Source organism: Sinohyriopsis cumingii, chromosome 12, assembly GCF_028554795.1.
Source record: "Sinohyriopsis cumingii isolate HCF-2022 chromosome 12, ASM2855479v2, whole genome shotgun sequence".
In the NCBI taxonomy this organism is placed as follows: Eukaryota; Metazoa; Mollusca; class Bivalvia; order Unionida; family Unionidae; genus Sinohyriopsis; species Sinohyriopsis cumingii.
The window spans coordinates 74,815,784-74,843,140 of record NC_142972.1 but is presented as its reverse complement, the minus strand read 5'-3'; the positions used below and the strand labels follow the sequence as shown (position 1 = coordinate 74,843,140).

The 27,357-nt window shown below is 34.6% G+C and overlaps 1 protein-coding gene and 1 long non-coding RNA gene across 2 annotated transcripts; both read left to right on the top strand.

The window, feature by feature from the left end:
• The first annotated feature begins 2,699 nt into the window (after positions 1-2,699).
• On the top strand, positions 2,700-6,955 carry LOC149786761 (uncharacterized). The gene is made up of 2 exons (XM_089978252.1): positions 2,700-2,808; positions 4,680-6,955. Exon 2 carries the CDS (start codon positions 4,738-4,740, stop codon positions 5,875-5,877), a length of 1,140 nt encoding a protein of 379 aa, XP_089834378.1. The 5' UTR covers positions 2,700-2,808; positions 4,680-4,737; the 3' UTR covers positions 5,878-6,955.
• A 173-nt stretch (positions 6,956-7,128) lies between these two features.
• LOC149786760 (uncharacterized) lies at positions 7,129-23,971 on the top strand. The gene is made up of 3 exons (XR_016425026.1): positions 7,129-9,918; positions 12,379-12,568; positions 19,696-23,971. It is a non-coding gene; the product is annotated as an uncharacterized LOC149786760 (long non-coding RNA).
• The last annotated feature ends 3,386 nt before the right edge of the window (positions 23,972-27,357 follow it).

The following is a 27,357-nucleotide window of genomic DNA, read 5'->3' as shown; positions in this document are numbered from 1 at the left end:
CAGCTATCAAAACATATGCTTGTTAATGGGCAAGAGTTTGTTTGTCAACGTAATTGATATCAAAACTAGGCCTAGCTACTGATGTCTTGATGAATACATTTTGCTACAACACTAAAACTAACCGGGCTAAGGCGCAGGGCATTTTTAAAAAAATGGTCAGTCAATGTACCTCTTAAATAGCTCTTGTTCGTCCATCAGAGTGATACTGAATTTTGTCAATCCAAGTAAGGACTTATTCCAAACACTAAGCTAGGCATCACACACTTTCTTACACTACTGTCTTATCTGAACATAAATTCTAGCAGTTTTAGCACTTTCTGAATCTCGTTACAATCTTCGTAAGTTTGCCGTTTAACCCAAAAATACTTTTCCAAATTTACAAATGGCATTTTGTCAAAGTCTCAACATGTCTTGATTCTGAGGTCATGTGCACTACTTATTCTGATACATTCGGAAATGAACGCAATAACGAAAGCTAAAGTTGTTTATTTGACGTACTTTTATAAATGACCGCATTTACATCTCTGGGTCTTTCTGACTCAGAATTCAATCACTGCAAATATAAGTACATTTTCACACCCGGCCGCCTGCCTTTGAACTTGCCACCCAGCTGTTGCATCATGTTCTTTTTCTGTACTCTTATAATGGCAACATGTATGTACATCAAGGGGTCTTTCAGTCACTGAATTCTGTCATTGTAAGTATCAGCACAGCTAATGGATCAACACATTTTCCCACAAAGCAGATGGCCGAAGCAGGACTGGCAAGTCTTTGAATTTTGCCGCACACCTATTACATACATACGGAGGACTCACACCTCAGTGATTTACTGCGTCCCAGATCAAAAATTGGCATCCAAATACGCATAATTAAGCATTTCTGAGATCTCTGTAAGCCTATATATGTCCCTAACAAACCCCTAAACAAGAAACGGCACATGGTTAGCCTGGTATCCTACATTCTCAAATATTTCAATAGTGATTTTTTTGCCAAACATGTTAGATGATGCTAAACATCTCTTTATTAGATTATTAGGCACCTGGTATTTTTGGCTGTTTTAATTCCTTAAAGTAAAAGAGTACTTCCTTGTTGCACTGCCTTGGTCATATGTATACAAAAAGATAAAATGTATTAACTGAATAGTGTACCCATCACACACCCCGTAAGTTGAATAGAGTAGCCTACAGATATAAAATAGCTCATCCCTCATGGAGTAAAACAACCAGATTCTTTTCATCTTTCATCGCTATAAGCACATCTCTGCATCTAGTGAGCATAAGTGTTTCCATTCATGTTAAAAGTAAAACAATGGAATTGTTAATAGGTAGATATAAATTCTTATTTAGAACATTTTATATAAAGAAATAAAGGCAAGCAGTTTTATTTCAGTATATATATATATATATATATATATATATATATATATATATATATATATATATATATATAACTGAATAATGTTGAATTTACCAATGAAGGTTTTAAATAATATTATTATTTGAACTTTTCAGGCATATTTGAAATTATCGAAATGGTGAATCCAGTTTCCTTAATAGCCATTCCATTTCAGAGTTAATGTTGAATTATGCCCCTTTGTTCATTTAATGTACAAAGTTTTTGAGATATTATTATTTTATAATAACAGATTTTAGAATAAGAAGTAATATTAGGAAATTTTTAAAACTGAATTTCATAACATGGTTTACTCCAGTATTGTTGAGAGGCCATTTCAGGGGAGTGGAGTCAGCAAAGTTAGAGAACAACAAGAATAAGATTGGTACTTTAACAAAATACCAAGACAGGACACAAGAGTAATGGCATGCAAAAAAAGTTGTAACTGAAGTAAACATGCATCACATGTGTGAAAAGGAAGGAATTTAGTGTTTGTTGCATATAATATTTGTAGCATAGTTTGTTTTGAGGGGTATTTTTAACACATTATTATGTCTATGAAGTGATGGCAGTGTTTGAGACACGACAGAAAAGGCTTATATTTGGTAGGACATAACAAGAAAGTTTGATAACCACATCAAGAAGAGTTAGATAGAAGAAAAGGTAAATGGAACAATGGAGGGACTGGTAAACATTATCTACGTATGCCTTGTAAGAGTATACATATTCCATAAGGAATGCAGCGATGAAATAAAGTAGAGTGAAAGAACTTAGCATATGTTCATAAGCATAAATAATAATAGGTGGTGAAGATCAATATAAGTACATGTATCTGGTAAGTATGAAAAACATAATGGGAGAATAGGGCATGTTGACTCCAACACCAGACTTCACAATTTTTAGCATATTTCAATACTAAATGATTTAATGGTGTTAAATGCTTAAAAGTCATGACTCGTCAGTTAAATATAAAAAAATCCAGATGGTCACACTCTTGTTTCATCAATGAAAATACTTCTTTCAGTAGCATTAGTACATAAGAAATACTTAAGATGTGTCATGGTACTAACTGTGCAACTCCTGAGACTGTTTTTGTGATAATTTGTAAAAAGAAATATTATGTTGGGCAAAGCCTCGCAGTGAAAGCAAGAAATATTGCATTTGCTAGGGGAAATTACATTTAAACTCCAAAGTCACCGGGTCAACACCTAAAAATAGCACCACATTGTATCTTGGACTGATACAGGTCTTATAAATTATTAACTGTGCTGTTTTGCACTTTTACAGAGAATGAAGACTTCCACCGTATATCTAGATGGTTGATCAGAAAGGGCAAAGGAGAAAAATGGCCCTTGAGCATCAAGAGCAAGATGTCATCACCTACAAGTTTTTTGATCCAGCTCCATCAGCTTAAAAGTAAATTTCCTGTCACTTCTGATCAAATTAAAGAACTTTTTGAAAAAGATTTGTTCAGCCTCATGTCAAGATGATTTTAGGCATACAAATTTGCAGAAGGTGATGCATCATGCGCTGACAGCTGCTGCAAGAGCAAATTTAGAATTGATTTTTGAATCAGATGTTTTGTTGTTTCTTAAAGTTTTCCTGCTGTATTTGTTTTATTGAGATTTTGATATTATGCAAAGCTGACGGGGGATTTTCCTAACAGACATGACCTTTTGATATTGAATTGGTTATTGAATTGGTTATACAGTAGAACCTGTCTTGAAAGACCACCCCTTCTGCCAAAATATTGTGGTCTCTCAAGACAGGTGGTCTCTCATAGCAGGTATTGACACTATATAATCAATAAATCTGTACATGGTAAACCCAGTCTCTCAAGACAGGTGGTCTCACATAACAGTGGTCTTTCAAGACAGGTTTTACTATATAACATGATTTTTATATTTCAATACAATTTTGTTATTGGTTGTGCAGATTTTACTTTTTTATGTGGTTGTATGTTGACGTCATGTGAGTTCTGCCCAGGGGGTAGGGAGATGGGTTTTTTTTTAAAATTTAAATCCTCGGAATATAGAATCATTAGATAGATTACAGCAATCTGAACACAATACACCTTAAATTTTAAAAATTGATAAATAAGTGGCCAAGATATTGAATTTGTAATATTTGCGGCTGTATTTGCCGTTGACCAGTTTAGTGAAGATCGTTAATTTGGGGGGTCTGCTAAATTGTTATTTTTGAGAATTGAGTTCCCAAAAAAATTGAGCAAAGTCTCTGTATAGAATGTAAGAGATCTGGAAAGTTCCAGACTTAAACTGCAATTAGTTTCAATAATATCAACTACTTAATTTGGCCATTTATGCAATTTGACAAATTTGAAGAAAATCTCTGCATATTATGAAGAATATTTTTACCCATAACTTTTGAACCAGACGAGGTAGACATATAATCTTTTTTTTTTGTTCATTTAATTTTATAAAGATCTATCTATTGGTTATAAAATCCACACAGAATTTCTAAATTGAAATTTTGGCTGCCAGTACATTCAATCATTGACAGAAAAATTTAAAACACAATATAGAAATGAATAATAATAGTTACGGACATTTTTAAATGTTGTATTATGGACTTATAAGACACAGATTTTCAGTGCAGCAGTTAATTCAGAAATGTTAGTTGCCTCTTTGTAATTCAGTTTCACGTGTTGCTGTACTTCATCAGAGCTGTACAATTGCAATGCATTAGGTTTACAGTTAAGAAAGAAAACAAAAATAGTTAAGATCAATACATAGCTGGATTTGAAAAAATAAGAAAAAATTAAATATACCTTATTTTAGGCTAAATGAGCAAAATTAAATCTACATAAAAATAATGCAGATTTACTGTACTAGGTGCAATGTTCATGTCTTACATTTAAGACTCTTGAGAATGTACAGCATATCTTTGATATTTGAAGTGTTATGGGCCAAATGTTTGGCTTATAGATTTAGGTCGTGAGTTCTTTGAGGTCCAATACAATGCTTCTTGAATCAAATGGATGTAGATATGCTTCAGATGCTTTTTTTCAGTATCTTACTTACTTCTTTTTACTGAAAATCAAATTCATAAACAGTAATTTGCTTTTAAAAAATGGTCCTGCAGAAGGCAAGGAATTTGGAAAGAACTATTGTATCTGGATCCGTTTGGTTGATTTTTTTAATAGCATTTTAACTTCTATATACAGGACACCTCTGCTATAAGCAATATATTTTGTGATCCGTTGAGTAACCTTTATAGACAGGTTTGATAGTAAAGGAACTTATATTTTGAGAGTTGCATTTTTTCAGTTTCAGATCATATATGCGCACAAATCTAGAATAACATCTCACATCGGCCTATGAAAGAATGGGGAATAAGATCACTACCCATAGATCTCAGTCTGTCTCAGAATTTGAGGGAGTAGTTGGAGGAAAAAAATACAGTACCTTTACATTTCAACCTATCAGTGAATGTATGCGAGGAATTAAAGGAAGAAGCTTCATTATCTACAGAGATCAAGATGTCTTGCAAGATAGACAAGAGATTAACACCACCTTATTACGTTGGTATATCTTAAACTATAAGCAAGAAATAGAAAGAAACTACAGTACCTATAGAGTTCAAGGTATTTCACAATTTGCACCTGGAGTTAGTGGAAGAAGCCTAAAAGAATGGAAGCAAAAATATACACAAAAAGACGAAAGGCATTATCATTGTGTTAATAATTCAGCACCTGAAACTCACACCGATGAATCACACTCATTCCATGAGAATGATATCTGTGGAAATCTCGCAGGTTGTAAGCTTGTTACGAATAGGTACAACTTAGTTCGTGGAGAGATTATTGATTCTCATATCAGTTGCAAGCTGGTTACAGATGGATGCAACTTTGTTCGTGGAGAGATTATGGATTCTCATATCAGTGAGGATTTTAAGGGAAAGGAAAATCATGATTTGCATTCAGAAAATAGAATCGTTGAAACAGTAATCAGATCAGATCCTTGGCAGGGGTCACTTCAAGATGGACGCTCTTCTCGGAGAAAAAGAAAGGGTTTACAGAATGAAGATTATCAAATCTGTGCTTCACATGATGGAACTCTTGGCCATACAGAGTTATCTCCCCATGAAAGTGTATCAGATATTTCTGATAATGAGTTAGACTTAGAGCTCACCTCCATAGAGTTCGACAGTTGCAAGCAAAATTTTGTCAAAAATTGTGATGCTTTGTTCCAACATGAATCAGGGTTAGGAATGGGTAATGGCTCTCATGAAAGCATCAGGTGCACAGAATCAGATGATCATTGTATCAGCCATGGTATAGGTGATAAGTTGGGTGACTGTGCTTGTACCAGATGTATGAATACCATACCACATAATAATATGGTCAATTCTGAAAGTTCTGATTCATTATTTCATAAGCACTCCTTTATCAATCAGCCTACAGGAAGTCTTTTAAAAGGAAGTAGTCTTATGTTACATCGAATCAAAAGACGAAAGTTCAAGTAATGAATTCTGGGAAGCTAAGTACGCATTAGCAGATAGGAGTGCAAATAAACCTGACCCATATCAAACACAACTGCAGTAAAATTGCAATTTTATACCAGTTTTATTTCTACATCCGACCAGTTAAATAAATGTAAACTAGAAAGTGTTAACTAGTTTACATTTAGCAGTTTTTAAATTGCACTTGGAAAAGCAGTTAAATTCTTCAGAATAATATATTGATGAAGTAACAAGGTTTATTACATCACATAAGCTCCAGTTTTAATTGACTTACCAAACAATATACTTTAGAAATTTGATCGTTATCTTGATATTCAATGAACCTTAATTTACGTTAAATATTTCATATGAACAAATCGAACCTTTGCAGATAAATATGGTCTTGTGAACATAAACAGGTTTAACATAAAGCATTAAAATGGAAAATTATTAAAGGAAAAAATGGAACCTGTAATATTGACGTCGACGTCACATAATAAATTGTAATAATTGAAAAATAATGAACACAAACCAGAAATTATTAATTTGTTGATAAAAACATGAGATAAATTATTTCCAAATTTCTAAATTCTAGCATTCTTGATAAACAAAATAAATATGCCTTTTTAAAGGAGTACTGGCATACCCAGTGTGTTACAGTGTGAACACTTTGTAACAAAACTCCAAGAAAACCACAACATATCTTTCATACATATATGGAGTATGGTTTTAATAAAGATTAACTTTATGATCAGCAATGAAAGAAAATACTGGAGGTGGACATTGTCAGATGGTTAGTCCCCCCTCCCCCAAATCTGTTAAAATAGTACATTTTTATATGAAAAACCAAGAATGTTAGCCACTTGACTCTTGTAAACAAATTTTCTCCCAAAAAACATTTTGAACCCTCTGCATCTTCTTGTAAGGTTCAAGTATCATCCAGTGAAATAGATTTCAGAATCATGTATTATGTAACATGTACACAAATTTGACTATTTACCTGTTTGGCAAAACAATGTAAACATTTAATTTAGCTCAAAATTCCAAAATCACAGAAACATGTTTAAGTGTTTTTCAAGACCACTCTTTAAAAAGATAGTAAATTTGGGGGACCGTGTTGCAGAGTAGTTTTACCATTCATATTGCAAGGGCTGCAACATATGATATTTTCAGTACTTTACATCTTATAAATCAAAGCAATGAAATTACTCACTTGGTTCCTTAAGACCTCTGTAATAGAATCAGTCATTTTTTTTTATAGGGTAAACTAAAACATGTATATAAAATTAGAATACATCTGGTACTCTACCTCTGAATTTTCCTCAGTTAATGTTCACTGCATGAAGGCAGTTGTAGAATTTGATATGTGAGGAAGAAGAAAAAGGAAAATGGAAATGCAAGTGGCAAGCTTCTGTATAATTTGCACCTAACAAACTTCCATGTAATTTGCAACTGAGAAGCTTCATTTTAATTTGCATATCTTGTCATCCTATTGTCAATAACTGACAACAGTAGTTTGGCTGGTGCAATTATAAATAATGATGACCTGCTAAATGGTAATCTCAGTTGCATTATGTGCATGTTGAATATACTAAGACAACTTAGACTATTAGGGCCTATGCTTGTACAATAGAAGGAAACTATTTTTGATTTTGCTACTCAAGTAACTGGACTTGGAATATTAATGGGAACATTCAAAACATTTGTCTCAGATAAAACTGGCATTTTACTGTCAATATTACTGCATTTTCAAAGCAATAAATAAAAATTGCTAATTAGGTACTGGAAATGTGTTTAGCTGCCCTTTTCACTAAATTGGTGTTTCCCTGCAGAAAAAAACATAAAAGCAATTTGGCCAGTTTTCTTTGCTAAGGAGAACAATTCACCGAGTCTTCAACCAATGGATTTAGCTTTAAACCACTTTTTCATGGAATACTTGAGAGGATACAGTATTATTATTATTGTGTGCAGTGCATGCTCTGCCATTTAACATCATCATCAGCAAGGTGCAAAGCCTACAGTTCACTGGGAAGCTTTGTCAGTGGACAGTTGTCCACAATGTGTGACATGGTCTGAAGAGCTCCACAGCAACAGGAAGAGTTAGTGGCCTGGCCACATCGGACAAGGTTGATTGCACAATGACCCTGTCCTGTCCAAAAGCAGTTCAATGTAGTCCACAGATGACATGGAAGGTTGAAGCCAGGCAGGCAGACAGATGACTCAGCTATGAGGGAGCAGTTTACAACATCTTTTGAAGATCATTCGACACTCCATGCCAAAATAGTTGTCATATCCTCTGGCAACAACCTAACCAGATTGGGCAACCGGAAGTCTGACAGACTGCTGGATGTGAGGTGATCTTCATGTACAGTGGAATTTTCTCACTGACATAGACCTTAGCCAACACTTTTGTGGTTGCTTACTTGTGAAACAGCTGTGGAGGAGGAATGTTGTTGAGTAAAGGAGTAGGATGTAGTGTTCCAGATGTTATGCACATTGTTCTGTTGAGCTGGACATCAGTTAACTTAGGGTGGAATGATTTAGCCCAGACAGAAGCACAATACTTGGCTGTCAAATAACAGAGGGCCAGTGCTGATGTCTTGAGTGTCTGAGCACTAGCACCCCAGTTTGAGCAGTAGGTTGTTTCAAGTGCTAAGTTTTGTTGCAGTTTCAAGAAATGGCACCTGCAGCCAAGCGCAACAAAGTCTCCAGTGTCTTCCACCATAACAATGCAAATGTGAACCGTGAGCTTTGCCTCCTCCTCAGTGGGCAGCAAATAAAACATGACCCGACACGAACATACCTTGTTGTGACTCTGGACAGATCACTGACATTCTATAACCACCTGAAGAAAACTGCAGGATACAGTATCAGAAGAGAATGGGGAAAGTCACAAATTAGTGAAGTAAGAAAAGAATGTTTGTCATTCATTTGATGTTTGTTTCCCTGAGAGCTTCAAGGATCCTGATGATGATGCTGGTGGCAATATACACCTAATTGGTTCTGCATAGATAAACTGGTCAACTGTCAGTAAACCCTGAATAATTAGGTGAAAACACTGGTCCTCACAAGTCTGATTTATCAGAAGAGAATGAAAAGAAATGACAAACTTGTAACAGTTCATTTGTGGTTTAGTGTTTAGATAGTACTGTGATTCAGTCATGTTCCAGCAACCACTGACAGGTTATCTGTCCATGATGTGATAACGTAGGTTATATACATTAAGGTTGTTTTTATCTGTGAAAAGCAGCTCATTGACTGATTTATGTGTTTCTGAAAGATACCTAGAGGTCATTACCCTAAAATATGAGTTATATATGTCGGTAGATATGCATCTGCAAAGCAATGTTAGCAATGAAGTCAAAGAATACTTTATGTAAGTATGCAGACCCATGTTAATGCCATTTTCTTTGACTGAATTGGTGCAGATGACAAAGATGCTGACTCTACCCTTTGATGGGCATTTGAATCAGTTGGAAGAGAAGTGTCGACTTAGCAAAGAATGTATTATGTACATCAGACCTTGGCTAGATTGTCCTCAGGTATGGACAATCTCTTCAAGCAGAATGTGAATCTCAAATGGTTACTTGATTGGCATTTGATCTCACTAGAGTCTGTTAAAAAGTTGGAGCAAAATATGGGTTATGCTCTGCTAGTCCAAAAGACTATTGGAAGCATGTTAGCACTGATTCTTCTCCCAGCATGGAGGAAAACATGGCAATGGAACGATGCGATTGCAGACATTCTAGAACAATGTTCCTTCATTCTGTAGCAGCACTAGCTATATTGAATTATTCTAGCCACCCACATAAAGTACGCCAGAAATTATGTCCAGATTGATATTTTTTTGGATGGGAGACAGGAAAGATATACAAATATTCCCATATATTATGAAGGAAGAGAGTATATTGGTGGTGCAGATAGGGACTCTGTACTACCTCATATCTACCACTTGCTCCATCCAATGGGTCTGGCATAAGGATAGGTGAAAATAAGGAAGTAGGTCTGAACCAAGACAAGGTCCACAAAGTCTCCAATACTTCAAACAAGGATGACATTATGAAGGTAAGCCCCCCCCCCATTTGATTTTGGATTACTGTTTATTTTTGCAGTTTGCAATTGTTTACATAGAGATAAACTAAATTTGGAAAGAAAAATGTAATTGTATTTTTATTTCCACATCAGGTCAAATGGTGTTGTCTCTCCCTGTGTCTTTATTTGTGTGTGATGCATGATAACCAGAGGTCTTTCCATGTTGAATGGGGACAGAATTGTGATGCTTTTCCAATTTTTTACCTCAGTTACAAGGATGACACAAAATTTTCAGTTGCTTAAGCTTTTGCAAAGAACTTTTAATACAAGGGGAAGTTACTTTATTTTGGCCATTGTTAATTTAGCTTTTCTGTTTTGGCCATAGTTAATTTAGTATTTGTAGGGATGGGAGTGATTATTGGATTGTTGCCCATCAGTTACATTTATTTGTATGGATGGATCAGGGTTGTTTTTTTTTTTCATTTTCATTTTGACATGTTTACGTCATTTGTCACATTTTTTTAAGTAATTTGGCAAATTTTTCACTTGTGACAAAAATGAGATTCTGAGTTCTTACTCTAAATAACTTCATGTATTTGCTGCAAAAAATTGGGCAAATTGAATTTCATTCATTACATCAAATTAGTTATTTGGCTTTTTTATTTTTGCAGAAATATACATGCTGTAGGTTTTGATAAAATGGACGTAGAAAATAGTAGCTACTCCTATTTACATGGAACTGTAATTTATTATGGTTTTTTTTATTAGACTATATAACCTTTGAAAGGTAAGAAAGTAAAATGTATGTATACATGTACCTATTATGGTATTAATATACAGTTTCGTGTCTGTTCTGGGAAGATTATTACTGAAACAAAGCAAAAACATTGGTATTTGGCACTGAAAGGCCTCTGGTGTTAGACCACTTGCCTTAATGACATGGATGGAAGACACTTATTGATTATGTTGAGATCAGGTCAGAGGTCATTTTCACATTATATCAAGCCAGACTAGAGCAACATCAAGGACTGACATAAGTTCGATGCGGTTTTCTTATTTATTTCGTATTCCAAACACTCCTCTTTCTTTCTCTCCCCCACCCCTTTACTCTCACTGTCATGTATGATTTGCACTTAGAACAAACCTGAAACTTATTGATTTTAGGGCTAAAAGGTTGAAGTTCAAAGCCATTGTGAAACAGATTAAGGAAATAATTTCATTAAATAACTAGAGTTATGAACTATGTACCTGCACCAACGTTTGGAATGGCTTTCTCGTATGCTATAGTAGATTTTTTTAGTAATACTTTCAAAGATATCAATAATTTTAGAACCATTGGTCTTTTTCTCACCGGTGTAAGCATAGTGAGATACAGCAGTCACTTTTCTAGTAGTGTGGCAGTGGTGTTATTGTCAGCAGTGTTAACATTTTGTATTAAAGCTGTTGAAAGTCAGGAACATTGACTTTGATATACTGACAAGCATACAGATGCAAGTCATACATTGGTTCTTGTGGGTGGAATATTTTTTCAGTAATACTTTCAGTGATATCAATAAATCTTTCTTGTTGAATGAATTTCACAAATCCAATAAATAGACAAATCACAAAGTACATATGTTAACCTAATCAGTCAGTTTGTCAGTATGATGCCCGTCTTGCAGTCATTGATGGTACGACTGTAAAAAGTATATATTTTTCTTGCATATGAATCTGGCAGCAACAGCAGCAGTATTGTTGTCAACCATGTTGAGGCAGTGTGTTGGAGGTTTTTGAAAGTTACATAGTTTCTACATTGGTGACTGCATTCAACTGCATCATTCACAGAATATTACAATGTTTCCAAAGTTTGTGTCCTGATATTTCTGTCTTGACTGCATTAGGTCAATCATAACACTGCTCACAGGCAACATGTTTTGTTCCACAGAACCCTTGTATATCCTGGGTGGATGGGTTGTTAAATGTTTGTTACCTGCCAGAATGAGTCCCTTAGGGATGCCAATTCCAATTATCATTGAATAGCTTGTGACTGTCTCATATTTTCTGTTCAGTCAATCTGCCAATGTATAACAAAAGTAGTGAAAGTTGCTGTTGTTTGTGGCCAGAATACCAGTACTTTTATTTTATATCAAACCTTGCTTGGGTGTAAGAGGTTATTGTTTAAGGCAAGGGATCATTGTCAGAGATAGTACTGCATTCCAATAAAATGATCCTTACTTATTTAACCATTATTCAATATTGATGTTTCTTGCAGTAACAGCATTCAATATTGATGTTCTTGCAGCAACAGCATTCAATATTGATGTTCTTGCAGTAACAGCATTCAATATTGATGTTCTTGCAGTAACAGCATTCAATATTGATGGTCTTGCAGCAACAGCATTCAATATTGATGGTCTTGCAGCAACAGCATTCAGTATTGATGTTCTTGCAGCAACATCATTCAGTATTGATGTTTCTTGCAGCAACAGCATTCAATGTTGATGTTTCTTGCAGCAACAACAGAGTACAGGATCAGGATAGACAACTTCCATAGTACAGTCACACCCAGGAGAGGAATCTGGACAGTCTGAAGCAGACAACAAGCCCAAGTTCCCAGAAAACATCTTGTCCAGTTGGATTGCAACTATTAGTCATGGCTGACCTCCATATCTGGATCAGACACCTCCAGGATTCTATTTCACTGGTAATTTAAATTTTCCTGTCTTTCGAAAATCTTGCTGGCAAAACATAGAATAGACATGGGTATCAGTTTTTTTGTGGCATGTAAAGTAATGGAACTGATAGGTCCATTCATTTTAAAGAAAGTGGTGTACTCACTACTAGCAAAGGTACATGTAGGTCACAGTGGCACACTCATTAGACTCAAGTAATTTCATTTAGTTGTGCATTTAGTTCTGTTTGCTATGACACCTTTATTCTGATACTTGATAATTGTGTTCATCTCTGTTAGTACCACATCTTTATTACAGAAGATCACAGTGACTTAAATTTCACATTTTACTTAAGGTTTTGCATTTTGCTTATGACCAGGTAGATTTTGCACCTTCTATTAAATGAAAATGACAATTTTATGTTTAATAAAACATATTGTTAGTTCACAACATGGAGTGAGAAAGAGAGTAGTTTGTGAACAGTCACTTAAAACTGCAGGAAACTGAGCTACAGCTCAAAGCAAATTTTCACTATTTTAAATTAAGCATGATTGGGAAAAACTTAAAATTAAACAAAAGGATGAAACAAATTGCAAAATAGAAGGATTACAGTGTATATTTAAACAAGTGCATGCATACAGTTTCAACATTTAGAACAGAACATAAAAGCTATTTCATTATCAGCTAAATAAATCAACTGAAAAAGAGAAGGTTTAAAGCTGGTGGCTAAACAAGTGCTTGTGTGCAGTCTCAACAAAGATTTTTTAAAAAATATAAAAACCTATTTAAACATTTATGAAATATAACCAGTTGCATTTAAAAACTAACCATTTTTTTATCACCTAAACTGAATTGGAAATACAGTTTACTAAATCCACAAATTCCTTTGAAAGAGGGAGAGATACCTGTATGCAGAATTGCTGAACACAGACATCAAAATGGTATGTTTATTTCATAAAACGTTTGGATAACTGTTACATAAAACAAGTGTGGGATATGGTACTGCAAGGGTCTTTGTTGTATGCAGAATCAAAAAGTTCACATGATTTGAAAGTCTTGGCCACCCCCACCCCCTGCAAAATATCCTCTTATCCTGGTGGACAAGTCCAAATTTCAGGGATATTTAGTGTTGACACAATTGGAGATGGTTGGGCTTGGTCGGCTAAAGTGGCATGTGTACAGATATAATTGATTGTGCAAGGTATTTCTCATTCTTTGTTGGAAGTAAAATCACTGAACCTCTGAGATTGCAGCTTAATTGTTACAGTTCTTGCATTTTCCAGTCAGTTTGTCCACATAAAATGCAGTACTTCAAACAGTCAGAATGAATCATTTGATAAAGAATCTAGTTATTGTTAGACCAGTTATATGACATGTTTCACTTGCCAATGGATCAGGTGTTATGAACTCCAAAACTCTATCCTATGTCGAAATAGTATTTCTGAAAATATCCACTTCATTTTATTTAATAGACTTGTAAAAAAAAGGCAGAGTGCATAATATTATGATATAGTCCATCTGCCCATGAATACATCCATCTGTCCAACTGTTATCTTTTTTGTTTCCACACAATCATTTTAGTTTTACACTTCTGTCTTTACCAGACTTGATGATTTGCACTTGGACTGTTTATTGATTTTAGGATTAAATGGTCAAGGTGACTCTAACTGTACTTTACTGACCAGGAGTAAGGAAAAGCCTAATGATTTTGTAGTCAAAGGTAAAGGTCACTGTGGCTGAGAAATGAAAAATGTATTCAACACAAAAACATCAGTTCTCAAAGTTGTGGATTGCTTACTTTTTGAGTAAGATAGAAAACTATTGATTTTAAGGTCAGAATCTCAAAGACCAAGATGACTGATTGAAAAGAAAATTAACTTTCTAGACAATATACCTTGCACAAAGTTTGTGGAGGGCTTTCATTTAAGGTAAGTAACAATCCTTGTGATTTTGAGGTCAAAAGGTCAATGGTCAAAAACATCAAGTTTTGCACAGTTACTTTTGTTCAGGATTAACACCCATTTGTAGATGGCTTGCACATAGGGTAAGAAAGACACCAACAGATTTGGGGATCTAGAAGTCAATGGTCAAGGTCACTGACTGAAAGATGCTATTTATAAATGTCAAAAAATGTATTTTCAGACAAAAAGACTTCTATTATAAATGTTTAAAACCAGAAATATAAACATGATATAGAGTAAAAGTTTATTGAGTTTAGGGTTTAATTTTGTTGTTGTTGTTGTTGTTGTTCTAGGGCTTAACACCATTTTTCAGCACTAGATAGGCTATACATGGCGGCCAGTATAACTGGTTAAGGAAGAACCCTGGAAAACCCAGGAAAGAACCACGGACCCACGAGAAGCTACTGGCAGGCTTTCCCATGTACTCGCGCTAGCCGAGTCTTGGACTCGAACCCACACAGACAGAGGTGAGATGGCAGTGATCTGGAATGATGAGCGCTTTAGACCACTCGGCCACTCGGGGCCCACGTTTAACTTTGCCACTTCACTGAAATTAAATCACACTTTATGCTTTGATCAGGTGGAGCTTGGACAAGCAAAACCAGAGTATAAAGAAAATCTAAGTTTTGCAATCATAAATTGAAAAAATCAAAGCATGACTTATTTGGCGAGGAAGAAGAAAGCTCCAATTCATGTCCTCTGACTTCAAGTCAGAGGACATGAATTGGAAACAGTGAGCCAGTTCAAATATCTTGGTTCCATAATCACTGAAGAGGGATCAAGAGCAGAAATTTTGTCAAGAGCAGCACAAACAATGGCAACTATGTCAAAGCTAAGACCCATCTGGAGAGACAAGAATATCTGTCTGAAAACTAAAATCAGACTATTGCGAGCTCTAGTCATCTCAGTCTTTTTGTACTCATGTGAGGCATGGACCCTGACAGCAGAATTACAACGACGAATCCAGTCACTTGAAATGAGATGCTACAGAACCATCCTTGGCATCTCTTACATGGACCACATCACAAATGAAGAAGTGCGTAACACCATCAGGCGCGAAGTGGGCCAATATGAGGACCTCCTCACCACCATCAAAAAGAGAAAGCTGAAATGGTATGGCCATGTCACTAGAGCCAACAGTCTATCCACAACAGTCCTGCAGGGCAGCATCCAGGGTGGCAAAAGGAGAGGTAGAGAGAGAAAAAAGTGGACTGACAACATCACAGAATGGACCAGGAAAAGTTTTGCGGAGACACAGGTATTGGCACATGATCAAGACAAGTGGAGGGAACTGGTCAGATGTTCAGCATCACAGTGCCTCAACGACCACACTAGGTCATGAGACTGATGATGATGATGATGAAGAAAGCTCAGTATAAAAAATATTAAAAAATGTTTAATTTTCATGGATGTTACAAATTCTAAGCTTGATTTGGTTGCCATTACAACCATGTCATTCCATGCATACTGTAACAATGCATACCCGGTATCCATGCAGGGTTCACAATGTATTACCCATTACAAAGGAAATTATCATGATGCAAGAATAAATTCATATGGATGTCAAATTATTGACTTAATGGATAATTTCTGTGCAGATTAAGTGGTTCAACCTTAAAACTGTTCTGCAGTGTAGAGTCAAGGAAGATGCTTGTAGATTTTGGGGTCAAAGGTCAAGAACATTATGGCTATCATTGTGATTGAAAGGAAAAAAATGGGTTTTACAGAATACCTTTTGCTCTAGGGTAAGTTCTCGAACTACTTGTAGCAGAGACAATATATAACACCTATATGTGTCAACATCACTTATGGATGAGCACTGCAGTTTTGTTATTGTTTATTTTTTTATACACCACCGTAAGGTGGATTATATTATACTTTGATGTTGTTTGGATGTTAGTCGGTTAACGATTTCACTTTTGAATTGTCCACAATCTACAGTTGCAAAACTTTGTGGATGGCATGGGGTGAGGAATGATTATGTTGATTGGGAATTAAATGTCAAGGTCACTAAGTGAGAGAAGAAAAGTGGTTTTCTTGCATCAACAATTAAACTATCTTTGTGGATGGCTTGCACTGTAACAGTGAATAAAAATGGTTTCTGCACAATAATTTGAGTTCTCCACCATGTACACTTACAAGACTTTGTCAATGGCTTTTGCTTGGGACAAGGAATAACCCAGTTGGTGTTAGGGTCAAAAGTCAAGTTTGTCACAGTGAGAGAAAAAAGAAAGGTGATTTCTACACAATAACTTGAGTTTTACATTGTCCTTTGTTATCAAATTTTCTGGGTGCCTTACAATTAGATTAAGAAAAAACAGTTTCATTTGGATCAAAATTTCAAAGATCACATCAATGTGAGTGAAAGAATCAGACCTGCCAACTGTCCTGGATTCACATGGCAAAATAAAAAATGTATTTAGGGTAAAGAAGAAGCCTGTTGATCTTGAGGCAAAAAAACAGTTCAGGATCAGTGTAATTGATAGAATACAAAATGTTTCTGCACAAAAATTATTTTTTTACCTTGTAACCTAATCAAAATTTGTGGATGACTCGCATGTTAGGTAGGAAAAAGTTGGTTGGTTTTGGGCATCAGAGTTAAGGTCAGTGTGACTGAAAGAAGAAAAACTTGATTTGCATAATAACCTTTGTTCTTGACTTTGACCTAATTATGTAGAGAGCTGTTTCTTAGTGTCAAGGTCATTGAGACTCATTAGTCTATAATCTCCAGAGTTAACCATGCTGTATTGAGGACTATTAAACATGGAGCTGGCATTTATTATTCCATTAATAGCACTCTTGTTATGAAAAGTAATGTTAACAGGGAACTTTTTATATAAAACAAATTTAGACTGATATAATTTTGCTTTGGATATCCATTTTTAAAGAAAACACCAAGGGGAAAGCATGTCAAAATTCTCAGCAGTTTTTATGAAGAACCATATTCTCAGATGGTAGAGTAATAACCCAAGTTGTTTGTGTGTATGAGTGAAAAATGTCCACTGGTCAGTATATCTATGTATTGGTGTCTAATGTATGTCACCACAATACTGACTAATATAGTGCAATTTAAAAGCAAAGTTTCAGAATGTAAATGAACAGAATTGTGACAACTACAATAGTTTTGGAAGTTAAACCCTTCCAAATGAGTGTAAATATGAAGTACTTAAGATAAATCGAAAGTACTAAAGATGTAAACATCCTATAAAAGGAAGAGATGCCAATCAATGCCAATGTAAAAATGAATTACCGACTTTAAAAATAGGAATTTTAGTATAAATAATAATATCAAGTTGTTAAGCAATTTAGACCATAACTCACTTAAGTGTGTTTTGTTCATCAACGTGCCTTTTGACATGGTGGAGTCTGTTGAGACAAAGCTGCAAGGTATTGTGCTTCTCCATTGTGTTGATTCATTGCATCCTATCCCATTTTTGAGCTCCTGGACTACACACAAAATTTCTTTTATTCATCTTGTATAATTCTCATTGCTTGCCTTTCATTTTTACATCTTACTTAATCTTTCTCAGGTTGAAGGTACCAAAACAGACCTGATTTCAGATGAGTCAGTATTTCATTGATCTAGTTTCATCATTGTTTAAGTTATGGTTTAACTTCATACACTTATATATGACCTGAAAAATAGTAATTATCTGACACTGTAATTGTGTAATTTGAGATTAAAAATGGGCATGAATCTGCCAAAATCAGAATGGCTGACAGCTCTTTAAAGGTGATTAAAATAGAAAGTAAAATATATAAAAATCCTTACAATAATATTCACTGGTCAATATCTGGTGATGTTAAGAATAATGATGTGTCAGCAAGATGACAACACTTTTATTTTTAGGCTCTGTGATATTTACTATTGTTCATGGTGTTAAAGAAATGTTGTAAATTTAATGTTGCTTAAAACCACAGATTTATAATTTCAATGAAAATGTTCCACTTTATCAGACCGCAGAAGCAAATGGCAGATCGACACATTTGTATATAAATGAAAGAATTTTTCACAAAACTGCCAATTTAATATTGATTCCACAAAAATAAATGTACCTATTGTATATGCGTTGTTTTCCACGATAAACATTTGGCACAGGCAGTTTGGTTTACTGCATATTTCTTTTTTCATTAAAAATTATATTGCTGGTCCCTACTTGTTTGCATGTGACAAGTGTGATTTGCAACCTATAAAAGCAACATACAAACTTTAAATATATGTCCTACAAAATCAACCTTAGTTGATTGTACTGGTCCAGAAAAGAATGCAGATATAGAAACAGATGTAACAAAAATTACCAGAGGCCCTGCCTAGAATACAAATCTGACTTTGGCTTTATTAATATTAAACTACCAGAATAAAATGATGTGAATATGAGGCCAAGCAGTATATAGAAAGATGGTTTAGAATATCCCAGATAGTGAATTTCAATGGCTGACCCTCAGTTGAAACAGATAATGATTGCAGACAATTGTCCCATACATTTCTGTGTACTGTTAAAAATAACCTTACTTTTTTTAATTAATTTGTTCTCCCTAATTTGCCTTAAGTAGCAACTCCATTTTTGTCATTATTTGCCATCTGTTCCCCATATCTATGGCAACCAAATTAGGCTTGGTGATCCAAAATTTCAAATGGCCCGAACTTTTTTTTTTACCATGTGTTTGGGTTGACAAATACTTCAGGTACTGTTGAAAGGGTTTCAGCAATGGTTCCTTATTCTGAGGGCTTTCTTGCAGAGATTATGTCTTATGCTGTAATTTTATTCTTACAGTTGTTTTTACATAAAGCATTTTTTCTATTGCTAACAAAAGCAAGTGGTTTCAAGTTGTACAACAGGGGTCATGCAGATGGGTTTCACTTCAACTGTATTTTCTTCTAGATATGATTAGTATTTTCAATTAAAATTGATTAAAAAATTCTTTTTAAATGACTTCAAAGCACACAATTTTTATTTTCAGACTAGCCCATAGCAATTACTGTTCTTAATGTGATATTTTGTTTTGAGAAGTGGGAGTATATTGCAACATAACACCTTTGCACCTCACTATAACACAAATTTGTACCCCAAAACCCCCACATATTACAATTATCATGAAACATATTTTTTCATGTAACAAATAAATCCAACCTGTCAAGTTTGCTCAGGAAAGCAATAAAATTCTTTGACTTTTCAAATTGTCTGTTTCCTTTCCAGACTATGAAGAGTTGGAAGAGGGAAACAAAAGGTTGAAAGAGCAGAAAACATAATGTAAAATCAGCAAGGAGAATCCAAATAGAAGGATCTTTGTTTCATATGTGTATTAAGTCTGTTGTGAACCATGTACACTGCCATTCAGAAATGTCAAATATGTCAAAAACATATTCAGCTGTCTGCCAAAACTTTTCATTGAGTATAGTAACTGAGTGATAATCTTTTGTAAAAGGCAAAAACTGTATTATATATGTAACGATTTTAATTTCCCATCTCAAACATGTTTGTAAATTTGGCCCCTCTGTAATAAAAGTTTAGGTGATTCCAGAACTTACTCAGAAATATTCTAATAAATCAAAAGTCTCCATTTGTTAATTGAAAGTAAGATATACCAGTCTTGACTGATATTTATTACTCAAAATATTTACTCAGAAAATCTTCATTAATTTTGTACATTTTGAGTTTGATATATCAGTCTGAATTAACATTTATTACTGAAAACATTTAATAAAGCCTTATGATCAAGGGGACAGATCAGTTTCAGTTATGAAAGGTTGAGATCCATGCAAAAACATAGATACAGTGGTCCCCGTCTTATAAGGACACCCCTATTGCAGCAGGGAGGTGGCCTTTCTAGAGGGGAATAACAGATGTGAATAGTAAATACATATGATGAAAGCCACAACTACATTTAGTTCTGAAATATTTAATATTTAATATTTTCATTTAAATATCACATGCATGTTGTGAAATCAACGTGAAACACACTGTTACACAATATTTAAAAGAAAGTTATTAACCAGTGTTTCCCTTTACCCTCATTTGTGCTTCAGAGACCCCCAAATTTTTAATCTGACCCCCAGTTCTGATACCAAAGTTGTTGTTTTTTTACTCAGCCTGACCCCCAGTTTTGACACCAAGGAGAGTTTTGACTCTCAGTCTTGCACCCCTAAGGGATACAATGAGTTATGAATAAATAGTTTTAAAACTGTCTTTGTAACAATATTACAAATCACATCATCTGTCACCAGTAGACACTTCAACACAATACAAATGTTCCTAAGAAATCTTAGGCCTCAAACATTTATCCAGTATCATTTGTCCCATGCTTTCCACAGCTTTTAAAACAAAATGTCTTGTGTTTTTTGGAATTATGTCCACAATTTCAACAATGTTAATAGCAAGGCCATAATCCATCAGTTGTGTGGAATGTAATCATTGCAGTCTGCAGTATAATGCACTGTTTGGCTGCTTTTGATCATCACATGTTTCACTCTCAGTCACTTTCCTTATCCTGGCATGTTTTACTGGAATTTCTAGCACTGACTAGCATTAATGACTCCTAATCATCACCGTGTTCTTTGTAACTAATGCATCATCACATTGAACATAATCCTTAAGGGTTGTTCCAGTTGGTATTAGGGGAAAGATAGTCCTCTTCATCCCAGTTTTCTTCCTCTGCCTCTGGTACACCCAAAACCTCTTCGAAAAACCCACATTTCCGAAAGCACTTTTGAATTGCCTTAACTGTCACAACATCCCATGCTGATGTCAGCCATTGGATTGCATCCAGCACATTCGCCTTTGTGCTGTCTCCAATGCAGCTGATATATCATCCATCAGGAACAAAACATGTCTCTGCAGCTTTTTCCTATAGTTCACTTGGACTGTTGGGATTATCTCTGCATCCAGGGTCTGTATTTGGGGGAAAGTATGAAAGTTTGACATTTGACAAATCCAGTTTTGGGTGTGTAGCACAGTTATCAAGGAAAAGCAGGATCTTCCTCTTCTGCACTTTCATCTGCTGATTAAGTTTTTTGATCCAGGACTCAAATATCTGTCCTGTCGTCCATGATTTTCTGTTTGCCTCATATGTACCTCTCAAATTTGTCCAGCTACCGGTATTTCCCTTAAAGCACCTTGGATTTTGTGATTTTCCAATCTGACCAGTGGCCTCAGTTTCTCACCAGAATAACTGGCACAGAGCAAAATGGTAAATCTCTCCTTTGGTATTTTCCCACCTTTAAACGTGTGCCCTTTTTGAACCAGCAACTTTGTTGGTAACATTCTCAAAAACAAACCAGTCTCATCACAATTAAAAATATCCTTGCTGTCATATCCCCAGCATATAATTCAGTCTTTTGCTCCAATCCTTGACAACTTCATTTACATCAGCTGATTTGCCACGAAGGACAGAACACTTGATATTGTGTAGGACCATACGTTACTTGCGATAAAGTTGTCATATCCCATTCCAACTGACAAAATTGCTGCCTTTTCTTGGATCATTCAACCAATGAGTAGAATGTTCTTAGCATGTGAAGTGCAAAACCGTTCAAAAACCTTGTCATTCAGATCTGGGTACAAACAACTCCTAGCTCTAAAAATATTCCTTTTTCCATCCATTCCATCTTACCATTTCCACAGAATTGTTTCCTTATTTTTCACGATATTGTTAATTTGAGTTTTTCCAACATCAAAATTTTTCTGCAAGGATCCTTGAACTCCCAGTTTTCATTCAGTCGAATTAATTTCATTTTATCTTCTAAACTGAGAATATTTCTTTTCCTCAGTGACATGTTGATTTCTTCGTAGTAACTTATTCCTATGTTGCCAACATCAAGACTGATAAAACAATTGTTTTGCACTCCAAAACAATGCCATGGGTTTCTATTAAGGAAGTGATCTTGTCACCTGATTCACTGGTTGCAGTCTGATACCCTACTATGTTTAAATTTCTTTACAGTAAGTGAGAAAAGCTGAAACAGCTATGATACCATATTAGTGTCATGCAGATTTGTTCTGAACAGTAGCACATCTGAACAATACCGCTCAAATGGCCTAGTGGTTAGAGCATCCATCTTGGATGAGGGAGGTCACAGGTTTGAACACTAGTCAAGTCGTACCAAAGACCTGTTAAAAATGGTACTGACAGCTGCCTCGCAAGGCACTCAGCATTAAGAGATTTTTAAGACTGGTTGGCCTTGTGTCAGGATAATGTAACTGGGTGGGACATCATGCTTCATATCACTCTAACCACTAAGCCAACGGAGCCATACACACAGGGTCCCTGTATAGGGATGTAGTTGAATGTATGAGTTGAGTATCTTGTATTTTGTACAACTACTAATAAGTATTAAGCAGAGTAGATAGATCACTACCTAAATACATGTGGCGGTTTAGCATTGTCAGTAATAAATAATACTGACTCGCGCTTGACTTAAGTAATTGTAACATAAATACTGAGGAGAGTTTCATTAGATTCACTGAATGTACACAGCAATGAAGACAAAACTGAGGTCAATTTCAATAGACACATTGAATGACATAGCAACCAGGATGTTGTCTATATTTGCTGTTTGTAGCAAAGTATCTGAAGATTAAAAAAACAATGTGGAATAAATCAAAACATTCAGTGTTTTTGATTTATAGAGATTTTTTGTTTTCATCCAGAAAATATTAGTCATGTCCACTTGTACATATATATATATATATATAAGTACATACACATGTTTATTATTGCTTGCATTAATTTCATGGCATATAATTTACTTCTGTGATTTTTCTTTTGAAATGAATGATGTTCATTGTTTTGAATTTATTTAAATATTAGATATAAATTGCTTTATGTTTTATGGCCTTGGACTATAATTCAGGTCCATTGTCTGGTCTTGTTCTCTTAGAAATTTTGAATTTATGCAGTTAATTTGAGTGTTATGACATTTGAACCAATTTTGGACCAGAAAAGTAATTTATGTTTGAGGAAGATTTTGTTTTACAGAGGTTTCAGTTTTGAAAAATTTCACTGTAGATAGTTAACACAAGATATTATCTACCTGTAAGATAGACAACTATTCAGATTTGTTATACCCAGAAATTATTCATATTGGAATGAGTTTGTGTTGTTAATTTAAAACAAAAATAAAGAATAGTATTAAAAAAAAGAGTGAGAGAAAATGCTTTTGTAATTAAGAAGAACTTAATTTAGGTATGACGAAAGACTTTGTTTTAGATAGTCATGATGATGTGCTTTTGCTAATAGTGATTGTGTCTTCTGCTTCATAAATAGCTTTTGTTTGTGAACATTTCTAAATACATGATGTATTTATTTAAACATTAGGTATTATACAATTGTAAAGATCAGTTTCTGACAAATGGTTCTTTGTGATGCATGTCAATATTACTGGTGTGCTTTATCAAGAAGCAAAACAATTGGGGTACAATTTAGAGTTAAATCCATTTAAATTCACTTGGGGAGGATGAATTCACTTTTTTTTTATTTAAAAAAACAAATGTATGTGGGATGTTGGTCTAAACCTTTTTCTTTTTCAGCTCTGCACATTTTGTTTTCTAAAGATAGTACTTTAACCAAAGATTTACATGGAGTATCTGTTTGGGGATTCCTTGATTTACTGTCAACTACTGGCTTCAGACCACAATTATTTCCTTCTGTTTAACAGTTGGCAACTGTTACAATAACTGATAGACCTTTACCACATTTTGCCACATGTTAACCCACTTTGAATTGAAACAAGTTCAAAAATGACTAATTTTGCATTAATAATTTATTTAAATTGTTTTGCCTTTTTGCTTTTACAGTTGATTAGTATAGGGTATATTCAATACTTAGTATAATTATATTACTCTTCCTCTATACTATGATACAAGTTGCATCCACACATGGCCGTAGCTGTAAATTGCTCTGCAATTCAATGCTAAATAAGGTTGGTGTTGTTAGGTAATAAGTACACAATATTAACTGTATGGATGCATGGGGTCATCTGTTCTAAACAGTTCATACAAGAGAGAATTGAAATTCTATTGAAAGTTCATTGTACCTTTCTTTATCATTTCCCTTGTTTATGCACATTATATGTATGACTCATAAACATATTCCTATGTTTATGTATTTGATTTGTGTGACCTGTAATTACATGAAAATGTGTTACTTGGTATAAATATTATATTTAAATTTTTATTGTTTCCTGTAACTTGACTACAAATGTAAAGTTTTTGAACCATGCAGAAATAGAAGCATTTGAGGCATAAATATATATTTACAGTAGAACCAGTCTTGAAAGATCACCCCTTCTGCCAAAAAATAATGGTCTTTCAAAACAAGTGGTCTCATAATGAGTCATAACACCATATAATTAATAAATCTTTGTGTGGCAATCATGGTTTCTGAAGAGACATGGTCTTTCGTAGCAGTGGTGTCTGAAGACAGGTTTTACTATTTTGTTTATGGGAACCATAAATCTGACCAAGGACAAAGGTGAATGATTCTCAGTAATTTCACAAGGCAAAAAGAATGATGTGTTTTACTCATATAGTAAAAAATGTGGTACTTTACTCATATAGTAATATGTATTCACTCAAATAGTGAAAAATGAGGTATTTTACTCAAATAGTAAACTGATGAAAACAAAGAGACAGATATACAAAATATCTTTACAATCCCAAAACACTGGGTATTACAAACCCCAAAATTATCCCACAGCTAAAAGATTACATGTATGGGGTTACACACTCCATCACCAGCACACTTGGCTACCAGTCACACTGGTCAGTCAAGCAGTCAGTATTCCTGGTGGTCACCAACCACCATTCAATTCCTTGGTCAATCAAGCAATCAGTACCCACCAATTGGTCAGCAACACCCTATCATCTGCTACTTGACCAGCAACACTGCTCACTCAGCTCTGCAGCTGCTATGGTTCAGCTTTACAGCTGCTATGGTCAACTTCTATGGTTAGCTCTACAGCTGGTACTGCGTTGACTCCGGTCAGCTGAAAATACATCTAACACCGTGTACTATGCATGACATGGGCATATACGATAAAATGTAATGACATTATATATGGTAAGCTATACAGATTACATTATTGGCACAATAATTACAAAACAATGAACATGTTCCGAAGTGAACCTACCCGTGCCTGATAAGAATCCTACGGTACTAAACATTTCTTAAAAATGCAGCTTTATATTGCTAATATAAATCTCTTGCTAAGTCACAAACAAGATCGAAAATATTTGCATTATACTATGTAAGCCAAAGCTACATAGAAAATATACAAAAATAAATGGGGTAGTACAATAGTTATAACTTATACACAAGAAATTAATAAATAACACATACCTCTACAGCTGAAGATGTGCAAGTCCTTAAAGTAGACCACTTACTGACAAGACATTCCATAATGTGTAGATTTAGTCTTACGGTGAGGCATTTATACACAGACGATGCCGCCATACATCATCTGTGCGCTGGAAGTATTTGGTTCTTCCCGTCAAAAGCACTTTGCACATGCGGCATAGGATGAACTGAACTCACTGTTTCAAAATATTGTACAACATACATAAATCACCCTAGGGCATCATTGTACACAAAAAATGTAATCCAAGTACACATATTTAATATATAAAAGGATTTATACAATCCTGTGACAACATCATCAAGGATGAAACATGCCAATTCAGAATTTGGGCCTGAGGAGTATTTGATTTATAGAGATTTTCTGTTATCGTCAAGAAAATATGAGAACATTTTTGTCCACTTTCATATATTTATAAATATATATATATGTTTGTTAATGTGGTGAGTTTCGTCCACTTTGATATATATATATATATATATAACCAAGTGGACAAAACTCATCACATTAACAAACATATGTATTTATAAATATGTACAAGTGGACAAAATTGTGTTCATGTCGTACCATTCGCATATTTCTTTTGAAATGTTATGCCTTTCATTATTTGAATTTTGTTTCCATTCAAGTTGTTAAATGTTAATTATAAAGTGCTTATGTTTTATGGCCTTGGATTTTAATTCAGATTCCTTGTCTGTCCATGTTCTTGAGAAGGTTTGATTTTGATGTGGTTCATTGGAGTGTCATTATGATGTCGGATCAAACATTTTGTTTTGGTTTTCAGAGTAAATTGATTGAGTTTTACTGAACGAATTTTTTTTTAAATTAAAGGACATTTGTTCTCACATGATATTATCAACCTCTACAGTTTGGTGGAACAAGTTAAAGTTTGTTATGGTTTGGTGGAATAAGTACAGTTTGGATCATAGGAGATTTGTTATATTGGACAGTGATGTAATTCAGAAGTGGATTTTTTTGCTTCAGTCGGGTTTTGGCGTTGATCAGGGTGTTTTCTTTTGTACAAATATTTTGTTCATTTCTTACATCCAGAAGTTGTTTATATATTTTGTAAGGTATTTGCAATGATAGTAGCTTTTACAGACAAAAAAATGTGTGGCCTACTGTGCTTAAAATAAGCATACAGCATTTAAAAATTCATAGCACGAATAAAAGTATGTTGATAATAACAGATGTCAAAATGCAGTTCACAGTATTTTGAAAATTAAAACATCTTTAAATGACTATTTTATATAACCCTATCACATGCCCTGTTTTATTCCCCTAAACTTGCATAAAGATAGCTGCTTTGAAATCCAAATAACTAGTGTGCCTTATGAGATAGAGGAAGCTGCTCAAATCCACCCTGGAACATCATTTTATCCAAACCTACCACCATATATGTCTGATGTACCATTGCCACTTAACTTCATTGGTAAACTGGTCTAAAATCCCGATATTGCATATGGACTTGAGATGCATATGACAGTATTGAGAGATACAGTTCCCA

Coding starts and splice junctions, on each gene's coding strand:
- LOC149786761 (XM_089978252.1), top strand. CDS start 4,738: ATGGGGAATAAGATCACTACCCATAGATCTCAGTCTGTCTCAGAATTT.